General features: G+C 37.1%; 2 protein-coding genes across 2 annotated transcripts in view; both read right to left on the reverse strand.

Annotated features, from left to right (window-relative positions):
• The window catches only part of LOC128621098 (dynein heavy chain domain-containing protein 1-like), a 19251-nt gene extending 11747 nt beyond the window's left edge, over window positions 1-7504 (reverse strand). The window contains exons 1-9 of the mRNA XM_053646587.1: window positions 7174-7504; window positions 6545-6665; window positions 3200-3259; window positions 2987-3057; window positions 2455-2894; window positions 2175-2354; window positions 1182-1385; window positions 789-899; window positions 536-692 (exon numbers count right to left, since the gene is read on the reverse strand). Coding sequence (XP_053502562.1) covers window positions 536-692; window positions 789-899; window positions 1182-1385; window positions 2175-2354; window positions 2455-2807 — 1005 coding nt within the window. The 5' untranslated portion in view covers window positions 2808-2894; window positions 2987-3057; window positions 3200-3259; window positions 6545-6665; window positions 7174-7504. The remainder of the gene's footprint in view (window positions 1-535; window positions 693-788; window positions 900-1181; window positions 1386-2174; window positions 2355-2454; window positions 2895-2986; window positions 3058-3199; window positions 3260-6544; window positions 6666-7173) is intronic.
• A 3767-nt stretch (window positions 7505-11271) lies between these two features.
• Window positions 11272-23604, reverse strand: si:ch211-149e23.4 (uncharacterized). The gene is made up of 14 exons (XM_053647657.1): window positions 23520-23604; window positions 21743-22069; window positions 18660-18968; window positions 17843-18124; window positions 17564-17714; window positions 17187-17356; window positions 16714-17022; window positions 15895-16203; window positions 15158-15448; window positions 12699-12861; window positions 12313-12473; window positions 12054-12129; window positions 11500-11533; window positions 11272-11412 (listed from the first exon to the last, which is right to left on the reverse strand). The coding sequence occupies exons 1-14, from the start codon at window positions 23584-23586 to the stop codon at window positions 11272-11274; spliced, it is 2790 nt and encodes a 929-aa protein (XP_053503632.1). The 5' UTR covers window positions 23587-23604.
• Window positions 23605-23642: the final 38 nt, after the last annotated feature.

A 23642-nucleotide genomic window follows, 5' to 3' on the forward strand; every position in this document is an offset into this window, starting at 1 on the left:
GGTTTTGTAGACTTTTTATATCCACTGTATGTAGATGCAATTTGTATAAGGCTTTGAATTGGCTGACTAGCCACCATTCCATTATGAATCAAGTATTTTTTTTTTCCCCATTACAAAGAAAAAAGGACAGTGACGGCACTCATGAACATCCTCATATCATTATAAGCCAAATTTTGTATGTTAATAGAGCTGGCTTGCAAGCAGCTGAATGGTCTACTTTTAGCTAGCAAAGATAACATGCTAATTATCGGAGCTTAGAGATCATAAAATCGGATTACAAAGACAAAAGGACAGCAACTGCACTTGTGAACATCTTTCTAAATCATTATGTTATTATAATCACATTTATAGAGTTGTGACCTGGCTTTCAAGCAGTTGAATGTCTGAGCGTGCTTGAAAGTGAAATCATGACAGTCCTTACTAATGCTAACTCTAGAATTGTTTTTAAAAATGACTACAGTCTCAGTCAACAATCCCACACGGGCATGGGTTCTGTTTATTAGTAGCTACCTATTTTGATGAAATTTAAATTTACCGTAGTCAGTATCAGAGAGCGGTGATGTAAGAATTTCTCAATGAAGCTTCGGGATTGTTGATTGCTTTTCAACAGTGTGTTCTGAAATTCTGTAAGAGTGTATGTGTGTGACTCATCCTGTGGTAGCCAGTGCATTTTTTTAAGCATTTCAATTAGTCTAAAACAAGAAAAAAAGGCAACATATGTCAAACAGAATAAACACTTTTCATGTAATGAGTGATAAGCAAAGATAAAATATTAAAAGATCAAACACCTGGTCAAATTAAATAAAGCTTCCCTAAACTGGGGAACATCTATCAGTAACTTAGACTGAAGGTTCTTACACTTGCGTTGAAATGAGACATGACACACATTTCTGTGCCATCTGAAAAACAAAAACAAACAAACTGTTAACTACTACAAAAAAGCTACTAGTTTATGTTTACATTTAACTAGACAGAACTGTCAAGAAAATGACTGTTATGACTGAAAATGAAAGTTGTGACCATCTGTCAAAGTAAAATTTGTCTATCATATAAAACATGAAGGTTTAATTTATATAAATGTTTATCCCATTCAGTTACCAAAATTAAATAAATTGCATAAATGGTGCTGAAAAACAAAAAGTAAGAAATTTTTTTAAAAGATGAAATCTGTGATCATTCACCTGGTGAAAGCCTTATGTAATAGATAGTCTCTGAAAAACGGGATATCTCTCAGTGCTTTCCATAGTATGGCTTCACGATACCACTCTGCTAGATTCAAGAGCCCAACACTACAGCCATTCTTCACATGAATCACTGAGGTGGGCGAGAAGATGTAGTGATCTGAGCCTGATTTGCTGCAAGGGACCACATGCAGATCATAGGGTCTGAAAAAAAGGTCAATAATAGACAGTGATTTATCAAAAACGACTTACAAGCAGAACTTAAGTACAAAGCTGAGCTGCTGAGCCTAAATTGCTCATATGCAGTATTTAAATATACTCAATCTTACTCCCTTCTGGCATATAACCCTTATTATCCACTCCCCTAGAGGTACAAAGTAATAAACTACTGAAATGTTTTTTTGATTGATGTAATCTGCTTTTCTTAAACGGTTTGTATTTGTCTATACTGTACACATTGATTCCTTAATGCAGTGGTTCCCAAACTTTTCCAGGGCAAGTCCCCCAAATGGCATTAAAATTTGACCGAGGCCGCGCTTTTGCAAGATGTCTTTAAAACACATTAAAAATACAGACTTCTGAATATATCCCCCCTTTTTTAATTAATAATTATATCTTACATCTTTACATTACATTACATTAGGAATTGAGTGTGTGTGTGTGTATGCTTGTCTGAGAGTGAGAAAGAGCAAACATACATGTATTTATTTTTCACACTAAATTGTTGAGGCCCCCCCCCCGGGCGCCCCCTGGCGGCCCCCACTTTGAAAACCACTGCCTTAATGCATTTAGCATTCCTGTTAATAGTTTGTAGCATTTTGCTACCTTTCTCAGAATTCTAAAACATTTCACAAATTGTATCAGGCATATATCAGACATATATCAGTTGACTTACTAAACTTCACAAACATTAAAGTCGGCAGATAGACTTTAGAAAAAGAAATACATATATAAGCAGCAGATGTATAAACACATAAAAAAAAGTAATACTACCTATATGGTCCATCTTCAGAACCCTTCAAATGGTAAAACTGTAACCCCCCCAGGTGTTTTTTTTGTGCAAAGATCTCAAACACCTCAATGCCGGTAAGAGGACTGCACTTGGTCTTACTCTCTTTCCCAATCTCTGTTCCCTCTGTGGAGCCTTGTTTGGAGATACCCTCACCTAGAGAGCTTAAAAAGACTTGCCAAATCAAAACTGCCCACACGCCACTTAAAATGAAGAAAACTAAAACTGTTTACGATGGGATGATGTTAATTTTCCATGACTTACTCTGTCTTTATTTTCTGAGGGTGTTTAATTACTCTGAGGGGAATATCAGCAGTGAGAGCAGATGATATCAGACCGGGTCCCTCCGTCCATACAGAATCTGTCATTGCCACCTCTGGACCCACTGATGCTACCAACTGAGGAAGCTCAACAACAGATATGTTAGGCAGCTGTGATATCTGAGGCCTGCTGAGAGGGCAATCAGTCGGGGGTTCACCCATAAATGTTGGAGAACGTGATGTTAGGAGAGGTAAAGTAGGAACAGATCCTGGATTATGGACGGATGATCTGTCATGGCTGTTTCTCCTGGGAGCTGTCAGTGTGTCTCTGTGAATATCTTTTTTAGGTGCAGACATGGCTGCAACAGGCAAAATTTTTAATCTGATGAACAATTTGGATTACTCCCTACTTTCGTGTCCATTTTCTTAACAACAAGTGGAATCCTGGTAAAGAAGGGGAAAAGGAAACACTTAACTAGCTTATTATAAGGATAAATATAAGTATATATTAGAGTAAGCTACTTAAAAACCAGTACCGCCGCTCCCCATACACGGGTGATGCAGTTTGCGTAGGGCACCAACTCCCAAGGGGGTGCCATTTCAGCTGCTAAAAAAGTCAGTTCTAATTTTAATATGAATTACAACATATTCTAACAATTAAAATATATAAATAAAATCTGTGTTTATAAAAAGTAGGAATATTAGTAGGCTGTGCGTGGTAATATGCGTCGCTGTGTGTCTGTTTACACCTGTGTATGATGGATGCCAGTGGAAAACTATGCCTGGGAAGAGACAACAGGAGTCTGGTGCTGAGAAGAGAAAGAAATTAAGCGCGTCACTTTCAGGTTCGCAAAGTGGAAAGATTTAAAGTAGTAGAATGAAGTAATGGAATAATGGATGCAAAAATAAAAAGGTGTTTAACATAATCAATCATTTGAATGCCAACACATTTACCGACTTTTATGTAAAAACTGCTTCATTTTGTTGTGACATTTCTAAAAGCTGATTGATTAGTTACAATCTTTGTAAAATCGGCAGGGAGCAAAGCTGTGTATATTAAGTCAAACGGCCATTCCATCTCAATCTAATGCAAGTTGCTCGACCGTTTAAAATTTTGTTTTTTGAGTGATTACCTCTATGTATTGGCACCAGCATTTTATTTTTATTTTATTCTATTTATTTATAAATTTTGCTTGGTTTTAACTATGGCGGCCATCTTTGTGTCATGGCACACAACAAATTTTGATTATTCAGGTGTTTATGGAAACCACAATATCTCGGCTCAGGATGAACCTGCAGTGCCCTCCACCAATATTGGCATCCTTGGTAAATATGAGCAAAGAAGGCTGTGAAAAATTTTATTTATTGTTTAACTTTTTGATCTCTTCTTAAAACACAACACAGGTTTATAAAAAATATATATATCTTAATATATATATATCTTATATATATATATATATATATATATATATATATATATACACACACACACACACACACATATATATGGAAAAGTACCTTGTGCCCATGGTTAAATATGGTGGTGGCTCTTTAATGTTTTAAATATCAACAGAAATTAAATGAAAACCTGACTGCCTCTGCCAGAAAGCTTAAAATGGGCTGTGGTTGGATCTTTGAGCAGGACAATGATCCAAATCATACATCAACACAAAAATGGTTTACTGACCACAAAATCAAGGTCCTGCCATGGTCATCCCAGCCCCCTGACATGAAACTCATAGAAAACATGTGGGGTGAACTGAAGAGTGGACCTCATGGATCTGGAGAGATTCTGTATGGAGGAATGGTCTCAGATCCCTTGCCATGTATTCGCCAACCTCATCGGGCATTATAGGAGAAGACTCCGAGCTGTTATCTTGGCAAAGGGAGGTAGCACAAAGTATTGACTAAAAGGGCCTAAATATGCACACCTATATTTAACAAAGATATTTTTTGGATAAGCCTGTGTTTTGTTTGCAATTGTTTGATATCCATGAGAGCAAAGTATTTTTGTGATTTTTTTTAAACAAAAGATCAAAAGGTTAAACAATAAAGATAATTTTTCACAGCCTTCTTTGCTCACATTTCCAATGGTGCCAATATTAGTGGGGGGCACTGTAGCTCCTTGGAACAAAAACTGATCTCTAGAGCACATTACAAGGTACATGTACATATATGAAACATTTAGCACATTCTTTAACTTAAGTCCAGTGTCATAAACAGAGCTATGGTGTTTATCCTGTTATAAAGGCAGTAATTGACTACACCTCAGAAGTCACTTACTGCCTTTATAACAGGATAAACAACACCAAAGCTCTGTTTATGACACTATTCATTTGTAAAACACCCAACTGAACACTTTGCTTCCATATTTGGATAAAATCTATTCATGCATACCAACAGTATACCTGTATCAACATGATAAATCAGGCTCGTTCCCTCGAGGTCCACTGTCCTGCAGAGTTTACCTCCAATCTCAAACCTGAAATGTTCTGCATGCACACTAGTACTCCCTAAAAAAATTAAGACTGAGACCCAAACCCTTCCCATTATAAACTGACCCTAAAAGTGCAACTATGAGCAATATTTAGCACTATATTTTGGACTTAAGTTCTAAGTCTAAGGAACAAGAATGTGCAAAATGTTTATATGCAGTATGTCCATGTATGTAATATACTCTAGAGATCGGTTGAGCCGAGATATTGAGGTTCCCGTAAACAGCTGTATAACCAAAATTTGTTGTGTGCCATGACATAAAGATGGCCGGCATAGTTAAATCAAGTGAAATTACTTTTTTTTTAAACTCCAAAAACTGGTGACTTTGCAATGCCAATAGATATACATAATCACCAAAAAAAAGTTGGATAATTAAACGATAATTAAAACGATCGCTCAACCAACTTTACAAACACTGGACCACTTGAGATGGAATGACTCCAATGAATGGAGATGGAATGACCCCCCTGTGTGGGTTAATGCTGGTTAATATCATGGCAAATGTTTTGGTCTTATAATGACACCTAGTGGCACAGATGCAGCATCATGCAAAAATGTTTTTAAAAATAAATAAATAAATAAATAAATAAATAAATAAATAAATAAACAAACATTATAACGTACATATTTCAATATTGGCATTATTATTAATAATAATATTTTATTATTAAATATTAATATTTATATTATAAACTCCATTAGTTTCATTATTTATTATAAATTATTAATATTATTATTATTAATTATTATTAAATATTGGTATAGTGTAACATTTCATGGTTATTGTAGGGTTGGGAAATAAGTCAGTTTTTGACACATTATGCGGTGAAAAGCTAAATTCAGCTTTAGGTTGATTGTAGTTCAGTATACAGAATACCTGACTAACTCAGTATTATAACACTTTGCCTCTTCCTGAATGACTGATATCTCTTGCATTATTCATTTAATGCAGGTCAATGATGAAAACCTATGCAAAAGTTTCATTTGAAAATTATTTTATTATTGTTTCATTTATTTTTATTTACTAATGTTTATTTCTTATTTTTTGTCATTTAATATTCATAATTGTGTTCGTATTATTTTTGTTATGCTGTAGAGCAATATATAGGCTATAGTTTTAATAAAAAGTTTTTTTTTTTTACACCTAATGTGTTTTTATTTCATAATCCAATTTTCAATGTTTTTTTTGTTTTTTAATTTTCAAATTTCATAAATATATTTTTTATTTCATCATAATATTTGGAGGGGATGGGGGCACCACAATATAATTCCGCTTGGGGCACCAATTTGACCATTCACAAAAACATACACATAGCTCCATCCAAAACTGGCTTTAGAAATATACAGGTTCTTGCCTAGGGAACAAGATTAATGAATTATCCGAAATAAGAACTATCCAAAGTCAGTTAGCTAGCTAGCTAAAGCCCGTAGAAACGTACAGAAACTATGGGATACATATTTCCCCCCGAAATAGTTTTAAATACCATTAGAGAAGCGTTTCCTACTGAAGCTGCAAGACAGTATTAATATTAATATAAACTGTGATTAGTTATATTAGTTATTAGTTAAAATTATTCAATTATTCAAAGTTACAGTACCTGTGAGTTTGCATCCAGCGCTGGTTCTGCTGTGTTTACGTGTCGCTGTGCACTCCGTTTCCCTGAGAAACAGACTCCTGCGGCGGAGGAATGGCCATTTTGGTTGGCAGTTTGTTTACTGCTAAAAATAAATAAATAAATAAAATAGCAACGAGAAAACAAATAGTTGTTTTGTATGCTTACATTTGAATGTTAAGAAATACACCACACTCTGGAGACAATCCTATAATGATTATTAAAAGATTTTAAAATGTTACTTTCGACAAGTTAGCAGAGATACTGGAAATGTTCAGCAGATGGCGCGCTAACAATACAAAATGAGCTGCAAAAGAAAGTTGCATGGCAACGCACACATCCTCATGAGTGACATGCCTAGCATATGATACCCATTACCCTATCAAACATAGCAACTTTATTGGAAGTTTACTTGCAATTTGTACATTCGACATATTTTTTTTCTTATAACAACACTATCTTGAATGCGTTCTTCCGACAATACAATAGCGATTTGCCAACGATTACAAGGTGTAATTTATTAATGAGCGACACGTCGCGCATTATAACGGTCTATAGTTAGATTTAATGTTGTGGGACATCCGGGAGACAAGTTAGTTCCTGTTCTCACCTACATTATAGCTGCGGTAACCAGTCACCCCCTCACCATCTCTCTCTCTCTCTCTCTCTTTCTCTCTCCCTCACACACACACACACACACACACACACACACACACACACACACACACTGGTTTATTATTAGTTTGGGATTATTTGGAGCGTCCATCCTGGGTATGACCTGTTACTATAGAAACAATAATGTGTTAGAACGAGCGCGTTAATGATAACCTATTGTTCATGTTACAGTCGGAACTCCCTCTGTAGCAGGGATAGAGGGGTTTTATCTCTTCATCTCTTAATAGGATTAATATGCAATTTATGATTCTGTACTTGCATATTATATTTTATATTGCACTGTATTATTTAAATATTGCAAAGTGTGTTTAGTGTACATTGTATTGCATATTCATAGCACACAGCATATAGGCATATACCTGTATATTCACACACTATTCTATTCTATTCTACAGTCCACAGTTCAGAGAAGAAACAAAGTCACCCAAACCACACTGTGCAAAGAGACTGTAACTGAGCTAAACTAACAAACTTGTCACTGTACGCGGATCTTATATCAGTAAAATAACGTTATGTCAAGAAGAGCATACAATAAAATTTAGTGTAAACAAAGTTTTTTTCAGTGTCAAGCTCTTTTTTTTTTGTTCGGGACTGGGATAGACTAATATTACCATCATCAATGGAAACAGGCAGAGTTTAAAAATACCACATGCCAAAAGAACTTACATTTACACTGCACGACATTTGGAGTTTTTTTATTTTTTTGCGCCACTTTTGAGCTCATCGCGACCTCTGAGGTCAGCGCGGGTGTGAGCATAGGCGTGACACGTGACATGGCGACCAATTGTCATGGCAACGTCTGTTCACGTAAAGACTTATAGACACGTATAGAAATCAATGATATAGCTAGACAGGTGACAGGAATAACATTGATTATCTCATTACAATGGCACCTGTCAAGTGGTGGCAGCAAGTGAACAGTCAGCATAAGCGTAAGTATCTAAGCAACTTTGACAAGGGCCAAATTGTGATGGCTAGACAACTGGGTTAGAGCATGTCCAAAATGGCAGGTCTTATGGGGTGTTCCTGGTATGCAGTGGTTAGTACCTACCAAAGTGGTCCTAGGAAGGACAACCAATAAACCGGCAGGAGGGTCATGGGTGCCCAAGGCTCAATGATGTGCATGGGGAGCGAGGGCTAGCCCGTCTGGTCTGATCCTACACAAGAGGTACTATAGTACAAATCGCTGTGTCAGGACACACAGTGAATTGCAGTTTGCTGTGTAGCCACAGACTGGTCAGAGTGCTGACCCTTGTACACTGCCAAAAGAGCCTACAATGGGCATGTGAGCATCAGAACTTGGTAAATGGTCTGCATTTATATAGCACGACATTTTCTTTTACATCATGTGGACAGCCGGGTGTGTGTGCATCCATGGAGGCCCCACCTCACAATTTACAGGACTTATGGCTCTGCTGCTAATGTCTTGGTGTCAGATACCCCAGCATACCCTCAGAGATCTTGTGGAATCCATACCTCGATGGGTCAGATCTGTTTTGACGGCACTGTCACGTACCGAGGTTGAGGCAGAAGCAATCGCAGATAACAAAACAGTTTATTAAACAAACGTACAACAAAACAAAGACATGAAGACAACTTGGCATAACACCGTGGCATGAAACAAAACACCGTGACATAGAAGACAGAAGTCTAAGACAACAAAAGACAGAGAAACAGTGCAGACAATGACTACATATATACACAAGAGTGCTCGTTAACAGAACGTGAATCAGGTGCAGGTGATCATGTGACATGTAGTGCAGTGCAGTGCAGTGGCTGATGGGAACTGGAGTCCAGAGTTTCCTGATACATGACATGAGGGGGGAACGATGTCCTCCGTGGAGCAGGAAGGGGGAGTGACATACTGCGCGCAGCAAGGAAGAGGAACGACGTCTTCAGCGGAACATGGAGGCAGAGTGACGTCCTCAGTGGAGCAGGATGGCAGAGCGATGACCTCAGCTGAACAGAAAGGCAGAGTGACGTCCTCAGCTGAACAGGAAGGCAGAACGACGTACTCAGCTGAACCTGAAGGCAGAGCGACGTCCTCAGCTGAACCTGAAGGCAGAGCGACGTCCTCAGCTGAACCTGAAGGCAGAGCGACATCCTCAGCTGAACAGGAAGGCAGAGTGACGTCCTCAGCTGAACAGGAAAGCACATCCCCAGCAGCACCATTGTCAGTAGTAGGATTTTGTTGGAACTTGCTGGTTCACATTAACAGAATACACAGGCAAAGGATAATTTGCCTAAATTTTTAAATTTCAGCTAAACGGCACCTGTCATGCCAATGCATTGATGCCAAAAATGGCATCTTTGCTGTTATAAATCATTATTTAAGCCTTGCTCTCCTATACATGTTCAGAAAAAAAACATGGGGTGCAAGCCAAGACATAATCTGTGAACTGGATGAATGCAAGACAAATGCTGAATTTGCAGACAGGAGTGGAATTGTTCCTTATGAGTGCATGCATCTAAAGTCTTTGCTCTTCTGCCCATGATTGGATACCACATCCATCATTTTGGAGGAGGAGGTGCTGTCAGAAATGGTTGCTGCTAAGATATTTGGGGACGCAAGGAAGCAAAGTTGCTTAAACCGCCAAAAAGAAGCTGTTGATGCAAGTGTTCCACTTTCTGTTGAGGTGACCGTTGGAGGGCCTCCTTCTAAAAAATCATTTTCAATAATAGCAGCATATGATTCTAAAAAGAATTCCTGGCACTGCCTATGTTCCAAAGCAAGATAATCATGCCTCCATAAAACAATTGCAAAATGGCATCTTTTTAAAACTGACCTACATCTGTTTAGAACTGTAGAGAGTGATGCCAGGCCAGATTCAGTTAAGATTCATGATGACACACAAGTTCATGAATTCAATGCAACACCAGGTGGAGGTGAAGTGGGGCAGATCTGTGTAAATGTTGTTTTTTTTCTTTCTTTAGGTGGAGACCCTAAGTGTACATTTAAAAGGAACAAACGAGATAAGACAAGCAGATAGGTGATCATTTTATTAAAAATGTTTTATCACACCTGCAAGGGCAACTCAGTTCCCACATTTAAAAGCAAAGATCATATTAGGAGCATACTTTATTTTATTAATTAATCACATATGATTGAGATAAATTCACAAATAGCCTTGATACGGTGGAAAAATAGAAGGCGAGGTGCACAGATGTCATGCCTTTAGTCACAGAAACAATGCCGAAATCATGAAAAATGTTAAAGAAAGGTAAGGCAATATTAGCTATGCCAACATCTCCATTTCCATGCAAGTCTTATGGTTACTTTGACCTAACCTTCGCACATCAACAATAAACATTTTTCCCCATTAGGTTAAAGTTTGATCTAACAAAGGGCTTGCATTAACGTTAACAGCCAGTAGGTGGTGAAATGAGTGGCACTTCACTAGATCCATAGAGGTGGAGCTAGACTAGGTCAAGAGAGGTGGAGTTAGATATCCAGCTCAACCCATTTGGCTCTGAAGTGAGCAGCCTCTCAAAAATAGGGGCAGAGCTGTCAACTGATCACCACTTAGCAAGTTGTCACAAGATATGTCACACAGAATGCTGGCAAGATTTCCCTGGTAAACTCTGGAGGGCTTTCTGGGTTGCTTAGAAGCTAATTTAAATTGCTATATATTGAAGCCAGATGCATAGTGTGCTGCACAAGAATAAAGAATAAGAAGAACAGTAAATATGCATATTAAAGTCAGCTTAATAATTGATTAGTAGCTTGCTGTTTACAGTAGGACTGATTTGTTTGAACCAGTGCATGTATGTGTGATTAATGGTGGAGGAGCTACTGTAATGAAAGCATTATAATCTTTTATGTTAATTCACATCACACAGGTGAAAAACATGATCATTGTAAAACATAAGATGACAGTACAATGCAAATAAGTTCTAAGAGACATAACAGTAATGATGAATCATTTTTAAAGTTTAGTTTTACATTCATATACAGTGCATATACCATTACTAAAAAATAGCATGCTACTATTTAAGATCTATTCACACTTTAGACCGGTGAATTCTCAAACCTCTCCTCACACCGTGCTTTTCACATCAATCACTATGGAGTAGTGCACTAGCTCTGCATATTCCTGCCCTTGCCCTCTGGGCTTCTTGAGTTCTGGTGAGCGTGGGTCCTGCATCAGGGCAGCCAGAGACTCACGCTTCGTCCAATCCTTCATGTACAACACATTTGCAGTAATCAATGGAAATTGTCATTGAAATTGAACAACTGAAAATATCAAAGATTTTATTATACATACCGGGGTTGAAGAGTGAGTTTCTTCATTTCTTTTGCTGCATAGGCAGAAAGAAGTAGAAGCATTATTTTGCACCAAGTCAATGAGTGCTGGTAACCTGATGTCCATAGAAATGTTGTACCAGAATTTGACAGCTGTAATATAGACTAGAAATCCCAACTGCTGAATTCAGAATAGTTTGGGGGTGCTTGAATACAACTAGTTCCAGTAAAAGAGTGTATGACCAGATTGTGTATGTGTGTGGAAATCATCAAACATCAAACATCAAATAACCAAACATCATACAGTGCTTCATTGTAGCCTTTTACCACCCTTGGTTTGGAAGTCACATATATCCATTGTCATAAAAAGAATCTGTTTTTGCTGAACAAATGGTGTAGTTGTGGTTAATGTGGCAATATGTATCATCTGTCTTTATAAACCACTGTGTATCCTGTTTATGAATAACATGTCACGCAGGTCTAGGTGTACTACCTTGTTTCCTGTTTTGCCTACAGTCTCACCTATGTCTGGGAGACTTACAACCTTTATTAGTGGAAAAATGTGCAGCAACTCACCAGAATATACAGAGTGCGACCACCAATATGAAGGTGATTGCAAGAGCAGAGGAGAAACAGACCAGGATAAGCATCACTATGCATCAGAAAAAGAAAGCACATTTAAAATGAGCCAAAGTGTCTCATTAAATGTTTAAGGCAATTAATAGATCTTGTATAATATACTGTATCAGGTTTGTATAACAAGGCCCACTGTTTAGACATTGTAATGGTCTATATGCCACTATAGCCATCATAGGACAAAGCAGTAAATACTCACTGCTGTTCATTTCCTGGCTGGTTACTTCCACAAGAACAGTGACTGTGGCATTGTGATGGTACCAGGATGCACTGCATGTGTACAAACCAGCATCACTCTCTGACACTTGCTGAGCAAAAACCAGGGCCATACCAACGGTGTGTGCAAAAAGTCCATTGGATCTAATGACAGCCAAACACAGAAATCAAATATTAAAGGACAACCATTGGTATGCAAGAGCTGTAATAATATAAAGCATTGCTTTCTTACTCACTGAGTAAGAAGAATGTCAAGTGAATGTGGAGCATTTTTGGAGACATACAATTACAGATAATGGACTAAGAAAATTAACATTTTTTAAGTTGGAATATGTTCATGAAATGTTTTGTCACCCTGACTGATCATACCTGAAACATTTGATATTAGATGCTGATGCATTTCCATTAACTCTAAAAAATATCCTCTGATTGGGAACATGTTCCTCCAATGCCACTCTGTGCACGCCAGTATGTTGCCCATGGCTCCCATGCAGTGGAATAGTTTTGTTCAAAACCACAATTGATGAGATAACTGCAGAATGAAAACTAGATCAGAAATGTGTATTTTTCACTGCATGTTATTAAAATAAGTATACATCAATTGATGACATGACACAGACATTTTCTGTGCAACAAATCTTTTGCTTTAAATTTTTTTTTGAAAATACACAATAGACATTAATCATACCTAATACATTTAATATATTATATAACAATTTCCCATGTGGGATCAATAATTCTATCTATCTATCTACACACTGTATGTACACACCACAACCTTTCCAGTCTTTTTAAAAATATATATATATTAGTAGAGTCAAAAACATTATGGCTCCACCTCCTAGTGTACTCCGGGTACTAATGTTTCCTCCCCCAGTCAAAAGACATGCATTGTAAGCTGATTGGCATTTCCAAATTGTCAGTAGTATGTGATTGTGGCCTGCAATAGGCTGGTCCCATGTTCAGGGTGTGTAATCCCCCCCCCCCCAAATCGGTAGCGCAAAAAAGCAAGGAAAATTATGTTTTCAATGACATGGGCACGTTAACCTTCTGTTTCTTCATGTCTATCTTGGCAGATCATGTGAACATTACATAAGTAATTTGTCTTTTTCTTCCACTGATAGCTTTCCACTGATTGGTGTACAAAATTGTGACATAATTTTGATTTTAAATAGTCAATTTAAAATTCAAATTATTTTAAAGTGTGTGCTACAGTCAGGTGAAAATAAATAATGAATATGAGCTCAGACTTTCAGCTCATGTTCTCATTACTTTCCTCATGATTTCACTTTCAAGCAAGCATGGTCTACAGCTCATTTCAAAATGTTAAATCTGTTGCTGACAACTCTCAATATGAAATCCAAAGAGTTGAGAGATGTCACTGCCAGTGAAGCAAGCCATCATTAGGCTGAGAAATCAAAACAAACCCATCAGATAGTTAGCAAAGGCATTTGGCATAGCAAAGACATTACAGAAGGTTAACGTGCCCATGCCATTGAAAACCTAATTTTCCTTGCTTTTTTGCGCTGCCAATTAGCAGAGGGGGTTACACATCCTGAACATTGGACCAGCCCATTGCAGGCCACAATCACATACTACTGACAATTTGGAAATGCCAATCATTCTACTGTAGATGATGAGATATTCATAGTTTTTGCAACTTTACGTTGAGGAACATTATTATAAAATTGTTCCACAAATTGTAGATGCAGCTTTTCACAGATTGGTGAGTATCTGCCCATCTTTACTTCTGAAAGACTCTACCTAAGATACTCTTTTAATACCCAAGCATGTTACTGACCTGTTGCAACCATCAAATTCAAAATGACCTTATTTTTTCCTTAAAAGTACATCTACTCAGTTTAAACATTTGATATGTTTTCTATGTTATATTGTGAAGAACATATGGGTTTATGAGATTTGCAAAATCATTGCATTCTGTTTATGTTTACATTTATATACATTTTACACAGCATCCCAACTTTTTTTGGAATTGGGGTTGTAATTTAAAAAAAATCATTTTTACGTATTTAAAAATGTTTGTAACGTGTCTGCACAGGATGTACGTTATAGGACATACCTATGTTACTGTACTTGTAATAATATTTAAGCATATTAAGGAAATATATTATTTGGAGGGTAAATGACAGTCACACCACATAATAATTTTAAAACCATGACCAATTAATATTGCAAAAAATGGCTAAATGCACATAATTAAATGCTTTAATATGAATATAGGCTATATGGCCAAAAGTATGAGGACACCTCAACATGATATGTGGTTCTTCCCCCAAAAAATTTGGAAAACAAAATTGTCTAGAATGTCTTTGTATGGTGTAGTATCATGTGTAGTATTATGATTTCCATTCACTGGAACTAAGGGGTGCAAACATGTTCTGGGTTACCAGATATGGTTTAAAAACCTTGGTATGGATGAACTCCGGTGACCTGCACAGAGCCCTGACTTCAACCCCACTGAACACTTTTGGTATGAATTGGAACTCAGATTGCATGCCAGGCATTTCACCTGACATCAACTGCCTGTTCTAACTAATTCTTTTGTGGATGAATAAGTACAAATCCCCACAGCCATGTTCCACAATTTACAGTAAAGCCTTCTCAGAAGAGTGGATACTGTTATAACAGGAAAGGGTTGGCCATACTTTGGAAAGGGATGTTCAATACTCAGCTGTCTACATGCTTTTGGCCATATAGTATATGTGTACTGTCCATTACAAATGTTTAAACACTTGCAACTATATGCTTGATTTTTCTATATTAAAATTTGCTCTTTCAAAATTCTCATTCGTCAGTGATCTACTTACAAAAATTTGGGACATGTATGGTTCTCCTTTCAGCGTCCCCGTACTCATTTTGGATGATGCATGTCAAGAACTTTCCCTCAAGCTGGAACAGTTCAAATTTATAAATGCATGTGACTAGCACCTTACTGCCCTCTTTTGTGGTATTCATGGCCAAAGGTATGGCAATTGCATTGGTATCAGAAATGACACAGGAGGTGTTGGTTATGGCCCCATCACTTTTGTATTCGCACACAGCAGCCCAGTGTGTGGATCCTTTCCGCAAATCAAAGCTCACATGATTTTTTGGTGGTCCTAATGGAAGACAGGTGACAGTTGTTAATTAATACAATGCCAGTGGTTGAGGTTTTGTGCAAGTGACTGTGGCATTATGAGTTCAGATCCCAAAATTTTAACTATTAACCTAAGCAAACCTGCTAACTATCCACTGCTCCTGACTTGCTAAAAATCAATTCCCTTTTGCCAACCTCCGTTCATGTTGGGGGAAAAAAAAAACAGTGTCCCCTTGGGAATAAATAACATTAATAAAATTAATAAATTAATAAATTAATAAAAATAAAACAAGTAACATTAACATTCATTTATTTCAGACAATAACTTGTCTTTAGGAACTTGCTGTAAATATTCTTGAGGAACATTGATTGAAGTGCATAGATCTCTTTGATAGTTTACGTTTGATAGTAAACATTTACAGTATCATAACTTCCTTTACATAGATCACTACAATGGCATAAACATACCTATTGAAGGGATACGAGTGCCATTTTGTACCAGTTTCTCTAACCCACGGTGGTGCACCACACAAATTACTGTACATCCTGCATAAGAATATACTGGTAGCCGTGCCGTGTTCCAAACTACACCATGGTCCTGCTGACTTCCAGACACAACTTTTCCAGGATCAGAGTCACTGATTCCACTTCTGCAGTCTCTGGTAACCCAAGTAATATTGGCATCAGGAGACACATTATCTGCCATGCATTTCACCTCTGTATACTCAATCCCATTCTCCCAAGATGTGTTGGAGAACAGTGTCACATGGATGGGAGCTGTGAGGAATAAAGTCCAAATGATTAAGAGTGATGCAGTAACACTTTACATATAAGAATCAATGTGAATTGTAAATCATTTTGCTATGGTTGATTGCTGTTTGACATTCCACAAACAGGGAGAACAATTTGCTTAACCGTACAATCTATAGTTAGCTCTTGAGGCAAGCAAGTAGGAAGCATTAAGATACTTTTAACCAAATGTGAACTATTAGATGATGTAATGTTAACTTTATTGTTGTTCCATTCAGGTCTTGTTGAAGAACCCATGATACATTGATGGTGTGAGTGACAGCAGAGACTGAACACCCAAAATTAATAGATTAATAAAATAAAACAAGCAACATTAACCTTGATGTTTTTCAGGCACTAACTAGTCTTTAGGGACCTACTGTGAATATTATTGTGGAACATTGATTTAAGTGCATAGATCTCTTTGATAATTTACGTTTGATAGTAAATGTATCATAACTTCCTTTTCATAGATCACTACAATGGCGTAAAACCTACCAACTGAAGGGATTTGAATGCTCTTTTGTACCAGTTTCTCTAACCCACGGTGGTGCACCATACAAATTACTGTACATCCTGCATAAGAATATACTGGGAGCCGTGCCGTGTTCCAAACTACACCATTTTCCTGCTGACTTCCAGACACAACTTTTCCAGGATCAGAGTCACTGATTCCACTTCCGCAGTCTCTGGTAACCCAAGTAATATTGGCATCAGGAGACACATTATCTGCCATGCATTTCACCTCTGTATACTCAATCCCATTCTCCCAAGATGTGTTGGAGAACAGTGTCACATGGATAGGAGCTGTGAGGAATAAAGTCCAAATGATTAAGAGTGATGCAGTAACACTTTACATATAAGAATCAATGTGAATTGTAAATAATTTTGCTATTATTGATTGCTGTTTGACATTCCACAAACAGGGAGAACAATTTGCTTAACCACACAGTTTATAGTTAGCCTTGTACCTAGTACTCTGACTCTAGGCTTCACTTCTATTTCAAACTGTAAAGAGGCTTTATGTCTGTAGTAGGAGGCTTGGCACTGGTATTGGCCCGCATGATTTGCCCCAACAGGACCTTTTATCATGAGACCACTGACAACCACATTCACATCCTCTGACAGCAATTCACCATCCCTGAGAAGCAGAGTAGCATAAGCATGTTAATCATTAGCTTGTGCTTCTTGATAATCAAATACAAAAGATCAGTAGTCTGTACATGGATCAGCCATCTATCTGATCCATGAACATCCCTAAATGAGGGTTTCTGTCATACCCTCAGTAAATGTCTATACAAGTAGCAAAAACTATACATAAACATTAATAGATATTGCAAATTCTCACTTTGTGCAATTAATTTGATATCTTGGGACATTTCCTAATACTTCCATGTTGATTCTGATGTTGCTGTCCTCCTCTTCTAATATCAACAAATCAGAAGTGTTCAAATGGTTCACCTTAATACTATTGTTTGTCAGCTGAAGAGAGGTGAGAGCTAGAAAATGATATACAGTGAGGGCAGAAAAGAATTTACATGCATAATTCTTTTAATGTATGCACATGTGACATACTGCTTTTTATGTGCACTATTTAAACAATGTAGATAATTATACTGATACTCACAGAATGTAGGCAGTGTAACAGTTCTCTGTATGTTAGAAAGATGTGGGTAGCCAAAAATGCAGGTGATGTTTTCACCCTCATAAGCATCTAATGGGAAGCAGTGAAAACTAGAAACTGATTCAAATTTCATTAAATGAGGAGAGCATGATGTGTCTGCAGATTCAGGTGGGATCCAAATGATTGATGGGTGAGGCCTTCCTCCTTTTGCTCTGCAGAGGACCTCAAAGAAGGCTTTTCCTTCTCTTTCAATCAAGGCCACTTCCATTGTTGCATTTGGAGAAACTTAACAGGGAAAATGGGGGGAAAAAGGGGGAAATTTAAACATTTTATATCAAAAGAGGAGGAAGATCTTATTAGAATGTTATAAGAATAGTCGGTCTAAACTAGTTGGATCAGAATATGTTATCAGTACAAAGTGAAAAAAATATCATTAACAAGGAAAGATTTATCTATGTTGTTTATGTTGTATTAAGCAGCAGTTTCAGCGGAAGTGGGTTGACGAGGTGAGTATTTAAACTGCACAGGAAACACATGCCACACAGAAAGATATCATCTGAAGTATAGCCAAGTTAAAGCAAGAGACAGAATCTCACAGACACACACTCACAGACACTATGCATATACTGTCAAAGAGCAAGAGAGAAAGAAATAGAGAAAGATGCACAAATGCAGACATGTATCTTTGCAATTCATATAAATCTGTTAAAAAAAAAAAAAATCATTTTCCGTAACACATATACATGTGTGATTAGTAAGACTCAAAGTGCAAAAAGAAGTCTGAGAATTATAGTGAACTAACATTCTAATAATAACCTACCGAATGTCTGTAACTCTATAACAGTTGTGATAGGTTCAGTCAAAGCTGGATGCTGAATCACACAGGCAACACTACTCTCATTATTCAAGTGGATGGGGAAACGTAGCATGCTGATAATACTGCCTGTGCCATTTGGCAGTGTGGAGTTTGTATTGATGATGGAGAAAATGTCCTCACTGGGTGGAGCCCCATGGATGTCCCAATGGAGACTCGCACTGGGCTTGGCATAGGAAGCTGAACAGAAGATGCTTTGGTAATGAGTTCCATTCAGAATTTCTTCCTTTGCATGGGTGTTCACCTTGGGTCGAGCTTGAGAAGAAAAAGAAAAACATTGCACATCAGACATGCCAGACAGTGATAGGTCAGATTTTGTGCTAGGAGATGGAAGGTTGTGAGTTAAATTTCCAAGATTGCAATAGAGATACTGTTCAGGCCTTAGGCAAATACTGTTAACCTTTAACTGCTTAGCAGTATGCATGGATTTGCAATTCATGTATCAGATGAGTAAATGTAAACAACAACAAAAACCATCACACCCATATGGGCTTTTTGAACATTGAACATGGACCATTGCAACCAGGGTGGCAAGCTGCCACTACTGGGGCCTTGAGCAAGGCCCTTAAACCTCAACTGCTTAGATGTATAAACAAGATAAATGTAAGTCACCCTGGATAAGGGCATCTGCCAAATGCCATAAATGTAAAATATAAATGTGGTGTCCAGTTTGGATAAGACTGTGACCATGATAGCCTCAGATTCCTGTTCTTGGCTGACAGAAGTGAAACCTGATGTGATCTTCTTCTGTTGTTTCCTATCCACCTTAAGGTTTGATGTATTGTGCATGTTGAGATGCTTTTCTACTTAACATAAGTGATTATATGAATTACTATATTCTTTCTAGCAGCTCAAACCCATCTGGCCATTTTCCTCTGATTTCTCTTATCAACAAGTTGTTTTCACCCACAGAACTGTCACTCAATCAGTTTTTTTTAGTTTTTCACACGAGTCTGTATAAACTCTAGATACTGTTATATGTGAAAATCCGAGAAGATCAGCAGTTTCTTAAATACTCAAACCAGCCCATCTGGAACCAGCAATCATGACACAGTTGTCAAAGAGATCACATTTGCCCAATTCTGATGTTTGATGTGAACATTAACTGAAGCTATTGTATCTGCATTACTTTATGCTATATGATTGGATGAGATGCATTGTAGTACTTAAAGCAGCTGGTGGCCACACCAGATACTCACTGTTACTTTTGATATTGACCCAATCCCCCCCCTTTGTTCAGGGACTCATTATTCCATTTCTGTTCATCAAATGAAACTTGTTCAGTTTATGTCTAAGTTGTTGAATGTCTTTATGTTGATACAAATATATACACATGTTAAGAGAGAGAAAGAGAGAGAGAGCGAGAGAGCGAGAGAGAGAAAGTCATTTGAAAAAGCAAGTACACCCCATGGAAATTGTTGGCTTTTTTGACATGTTTGGACAAACATACATTTGATCATCTTTGAAGAATTGGTTCTCGATAAATTTTATATTCCTGAACGAAAATACACAGAAAATGAGCTTTTTCAATCATTTATTCAACAGAAATATCAATAGATGTGATATTCTTTTGTGGAAAATGTAAGTGCACCTTTAACCTCAGTAGCTAGTATTGCCCCCTTTAACAGAAATAACATCTTGTAGACGTTTTGCATCACTGTCTCCTAGGCTAGCTGGAATTTATGACCTCTCTTCCATGCAATATTCTTTCAGTTGCAAGATGTTTGAGGGCTTTCTTGCATGTACTGCCCATTTCTAATCCTCCCACAACATTGCAATGGGATTTAAATCCAGCCTTTGACTAGGCCAATCCCTAACCCTCAATTTCTTCTTTTTGAGCCATTCCTTGATGGATTTGCTAGTGTGTTTAGGATCATTATCCAGTTGAAAGGTCTATTTTTAGTTCAGCTTCAACTTTTGAAAAGATGGCCTCATATTAAAGCACTCTTTGATATGATGTAGAATTCATAGTTGAATCAACACATGCAAGCTGTCCAGTCCTTGAGGAAGTGAAGCAACCCCAAACCATAACGTTTCCACCACTGTGCTTCACAGTTGGTATGAGGTGCTTCTCCTGAAAAGCTGTCTTTGGTCTGTGCCAAACATGCTTTCTGTTACTGTGGACAAACAACTCTATCTTTGATTCGTCTTTCCAGAGCACATTATCCCAAAAGGCCTGGTCTTTGCATGTGTGCTCGCTGGCAAACTGTAGTCTTGCTTTAATGTTTTTTTTAGGCAGCAAAGGCTTTTTCCTGGTACGCCTTCCATGCAAGTCATATTTGTGCAGTCTCTTTCTGAGTGTAGAAGCATGCACTTTGATGATTAAATTTTGGGGTTCTTGGAGACTTCTTTTTGCATCAGATAGTCTGCTCTTGAGCTGATTTTGCAGGGATAGTCAGTCCTAGACTAATTGAGAGTCATTTGAAATCTGTGCCATTTGTAGATCATTTTCCTTACAATAGAATGATGCATTTCATGTAGTTTGGATATCTTTTTCAATCCCTTGCCAGACTCATAGGCATCCACAACCTTTTTTTTTATGAAGGCCTTACAGAACTTTTTAGATTTTAGCATGATGACACGACACCTCAATAGCAAAGGGAACACCAGACACTAGATATGAAAGGTTTAAATAATACCTGCACTCCATAAGTCTACCCTGATTCTAATTTTAAGGAATGATAAATATATGGGGTGTACTTACTTTTTCTATGTGACTGATCTGTTTTTTGTTGATTTAAATTTTAATGTGAAAATTACTACAAAATGTCAATTTTATGTGTCATTTGATAGAGTGTATCAACGTTATTAATAGACACTGTTTCAAAGATGATCAAATGTTTTCTTGTCCAAATATGTCAAAAAAAGCCAACAATTTCCATGGGGTGTACTTATTTTTTCACATGACATGAGCCTTATGGAAAAAAAGATGGCTATGGAATCTTCTGGATTTGAATCATCCACCACTTGAAAGCCTACAACATACGTTACTTTGTCTTATCAACACAGCTTGGTACATATATACTTACCGAGGATTGTGAGTTTCAGGCTTTTCATCGTTTCCTCCCCCTCATCTGTTCCGAATATGCATGTGTATCGTCCCTCTACCGCGAAGCTGTTTATGCTCACTTTCACAGTAAGATTTGTGGTTGATGCTGGAGTGCAGAAGTTGTCTCTGGCAAATGGCTTGCCATTGTTGTATCCTGCTATCTTCTTTGATTTTGTTTCTGACTCCTGGTGCTTCCAGGAGGAATAACTGATGTTATATTTGCCAGAGTACAAGCAATGCAGGTGTACTTCCTCTCCTAAGACTCCTATCACATGATCATCAATAATGATGTCTCTTAAGACCAGATCTAGTTAAAAGATGAGAAAATCACACATCTGTGAGAATTGTCACATAAGGAGATGGCACATACACAAGGCCTACATGCTGTTAGGGCAAGTTCAATGCCAATGTTCAAAATACTGCATATAGTAGAATGACAATATGACATGAAAGGTTTTATTCATTTTCAAAATGAACACACACACACACACACACACACACACGTTTTGACAACATATTTTCAGTATCGACACCATATTGACACCCTATTTTCAGTATTATTTACAGTCTTGGAGATGCAATACATTCTAACAGATCACGTGTGTTAGAGCAGCTTGAAGAGCATTTTTAATTAAGTGATGCAATTCATGCAAACAATTGTTATGGTAAGTTCACAAGACCTTTTTTCATTTCTAAAATCACTAGCCATACTACTTTACTTTTCCACCTTAATATCTAAATGACACAGATTTATTTTATTGAAACAGTGAACTTATGTGAATGTATTCACTGTATTCACTGCATTCAATCATGTGACTTTGAGGTATAAAATCATGATGGTGTGTGGTTTAAAGCTGAGGCATTCATACACGTTGCAGAAACCACATAGATTTTTACCTGTCCCATTGAAGATGGCAGCTTAACATGAACATAGTTATGTTCATTCACCTTATTGATAAAATTTAACACGGATCAAATAAACTATATTGAAACACTGAAACTGAAATTTCACAATTCATTTAAAAAGTTTGATGCATGACTGATTATATAAATAATATAATTGTAACACAACACAGAGGTCTTCCATTGTCTATGTTTGAATAGTGTAAATCAGGTACAAGGAGAAAAAGCTACTGACAATAAACATTATATGTAACACAGGATAGACTTGAGGATAACTAGTTCATATTAAGCTACAAGTGTAAATGTAATGCTGTCATTACACAAAGAGAATTACAGAAACCAGTCACAATTACTATCAGAAAACCCCCTGAAAGTGATTATGATTGGCTGACAATGTGTTATTATAGCAATGTTGTACCACCAGTAAATGCAAAAGATATCAGAAGGTGCTATTTGTTTTCAGTGGTTCAGTTTTAAACAGCTCAGATCAGGTAGGACTAGAAAAAACTACTTGCAACCTATAGTGCAGGTGTTGTGTAATGCAATGATTATAATAAGGGAATTACAGAAACCAGTATAAATACTACGAGGAAAAGTCCCCAGAAAGTGAATATGCTCCAATTACAAAATGTGTAGTTACTTAATGGTGAGGGAGTAATGATAACCTGACCTGACAAATTACACAAAATCCCACTAAAATAATATGCTTAAATATTAAGTAGGTAAATTTGCATTGTAATTTTTTATTATTATTATTATTATTATTATTATTATTAGATGCACTAATAAAAATATTAAATACCCTCATTTGATAAAATATGCAGAAATAAAAAAGGTAAATTCTTTTGACCTACCTTGATTTTCCAAGCTCTGAGGGAGATTAAGGAGAAGTCCAAATGCCACAAATATTGGCAAAAACATGTTCAAGTCATTTAGTGAGATAATGTGTTTCAAGCTGCCTCAATAGATTAGGGAGA

The sequence above is a fragment of the Ictalurus furcatus genome, chromosome 17 (assembly GCF_023375685.1).
Source record: "Ictalurus furcatus strain D&B chromosome 17, Billie_1.0, whole genome shotgun sequence".
Lineage (NCBI taxonomy): Eukaryota > Metazoa > Chordata > Actinopteri > Siluriformes > Ictaluridae > Ictalurus > Ictalurus furcatus.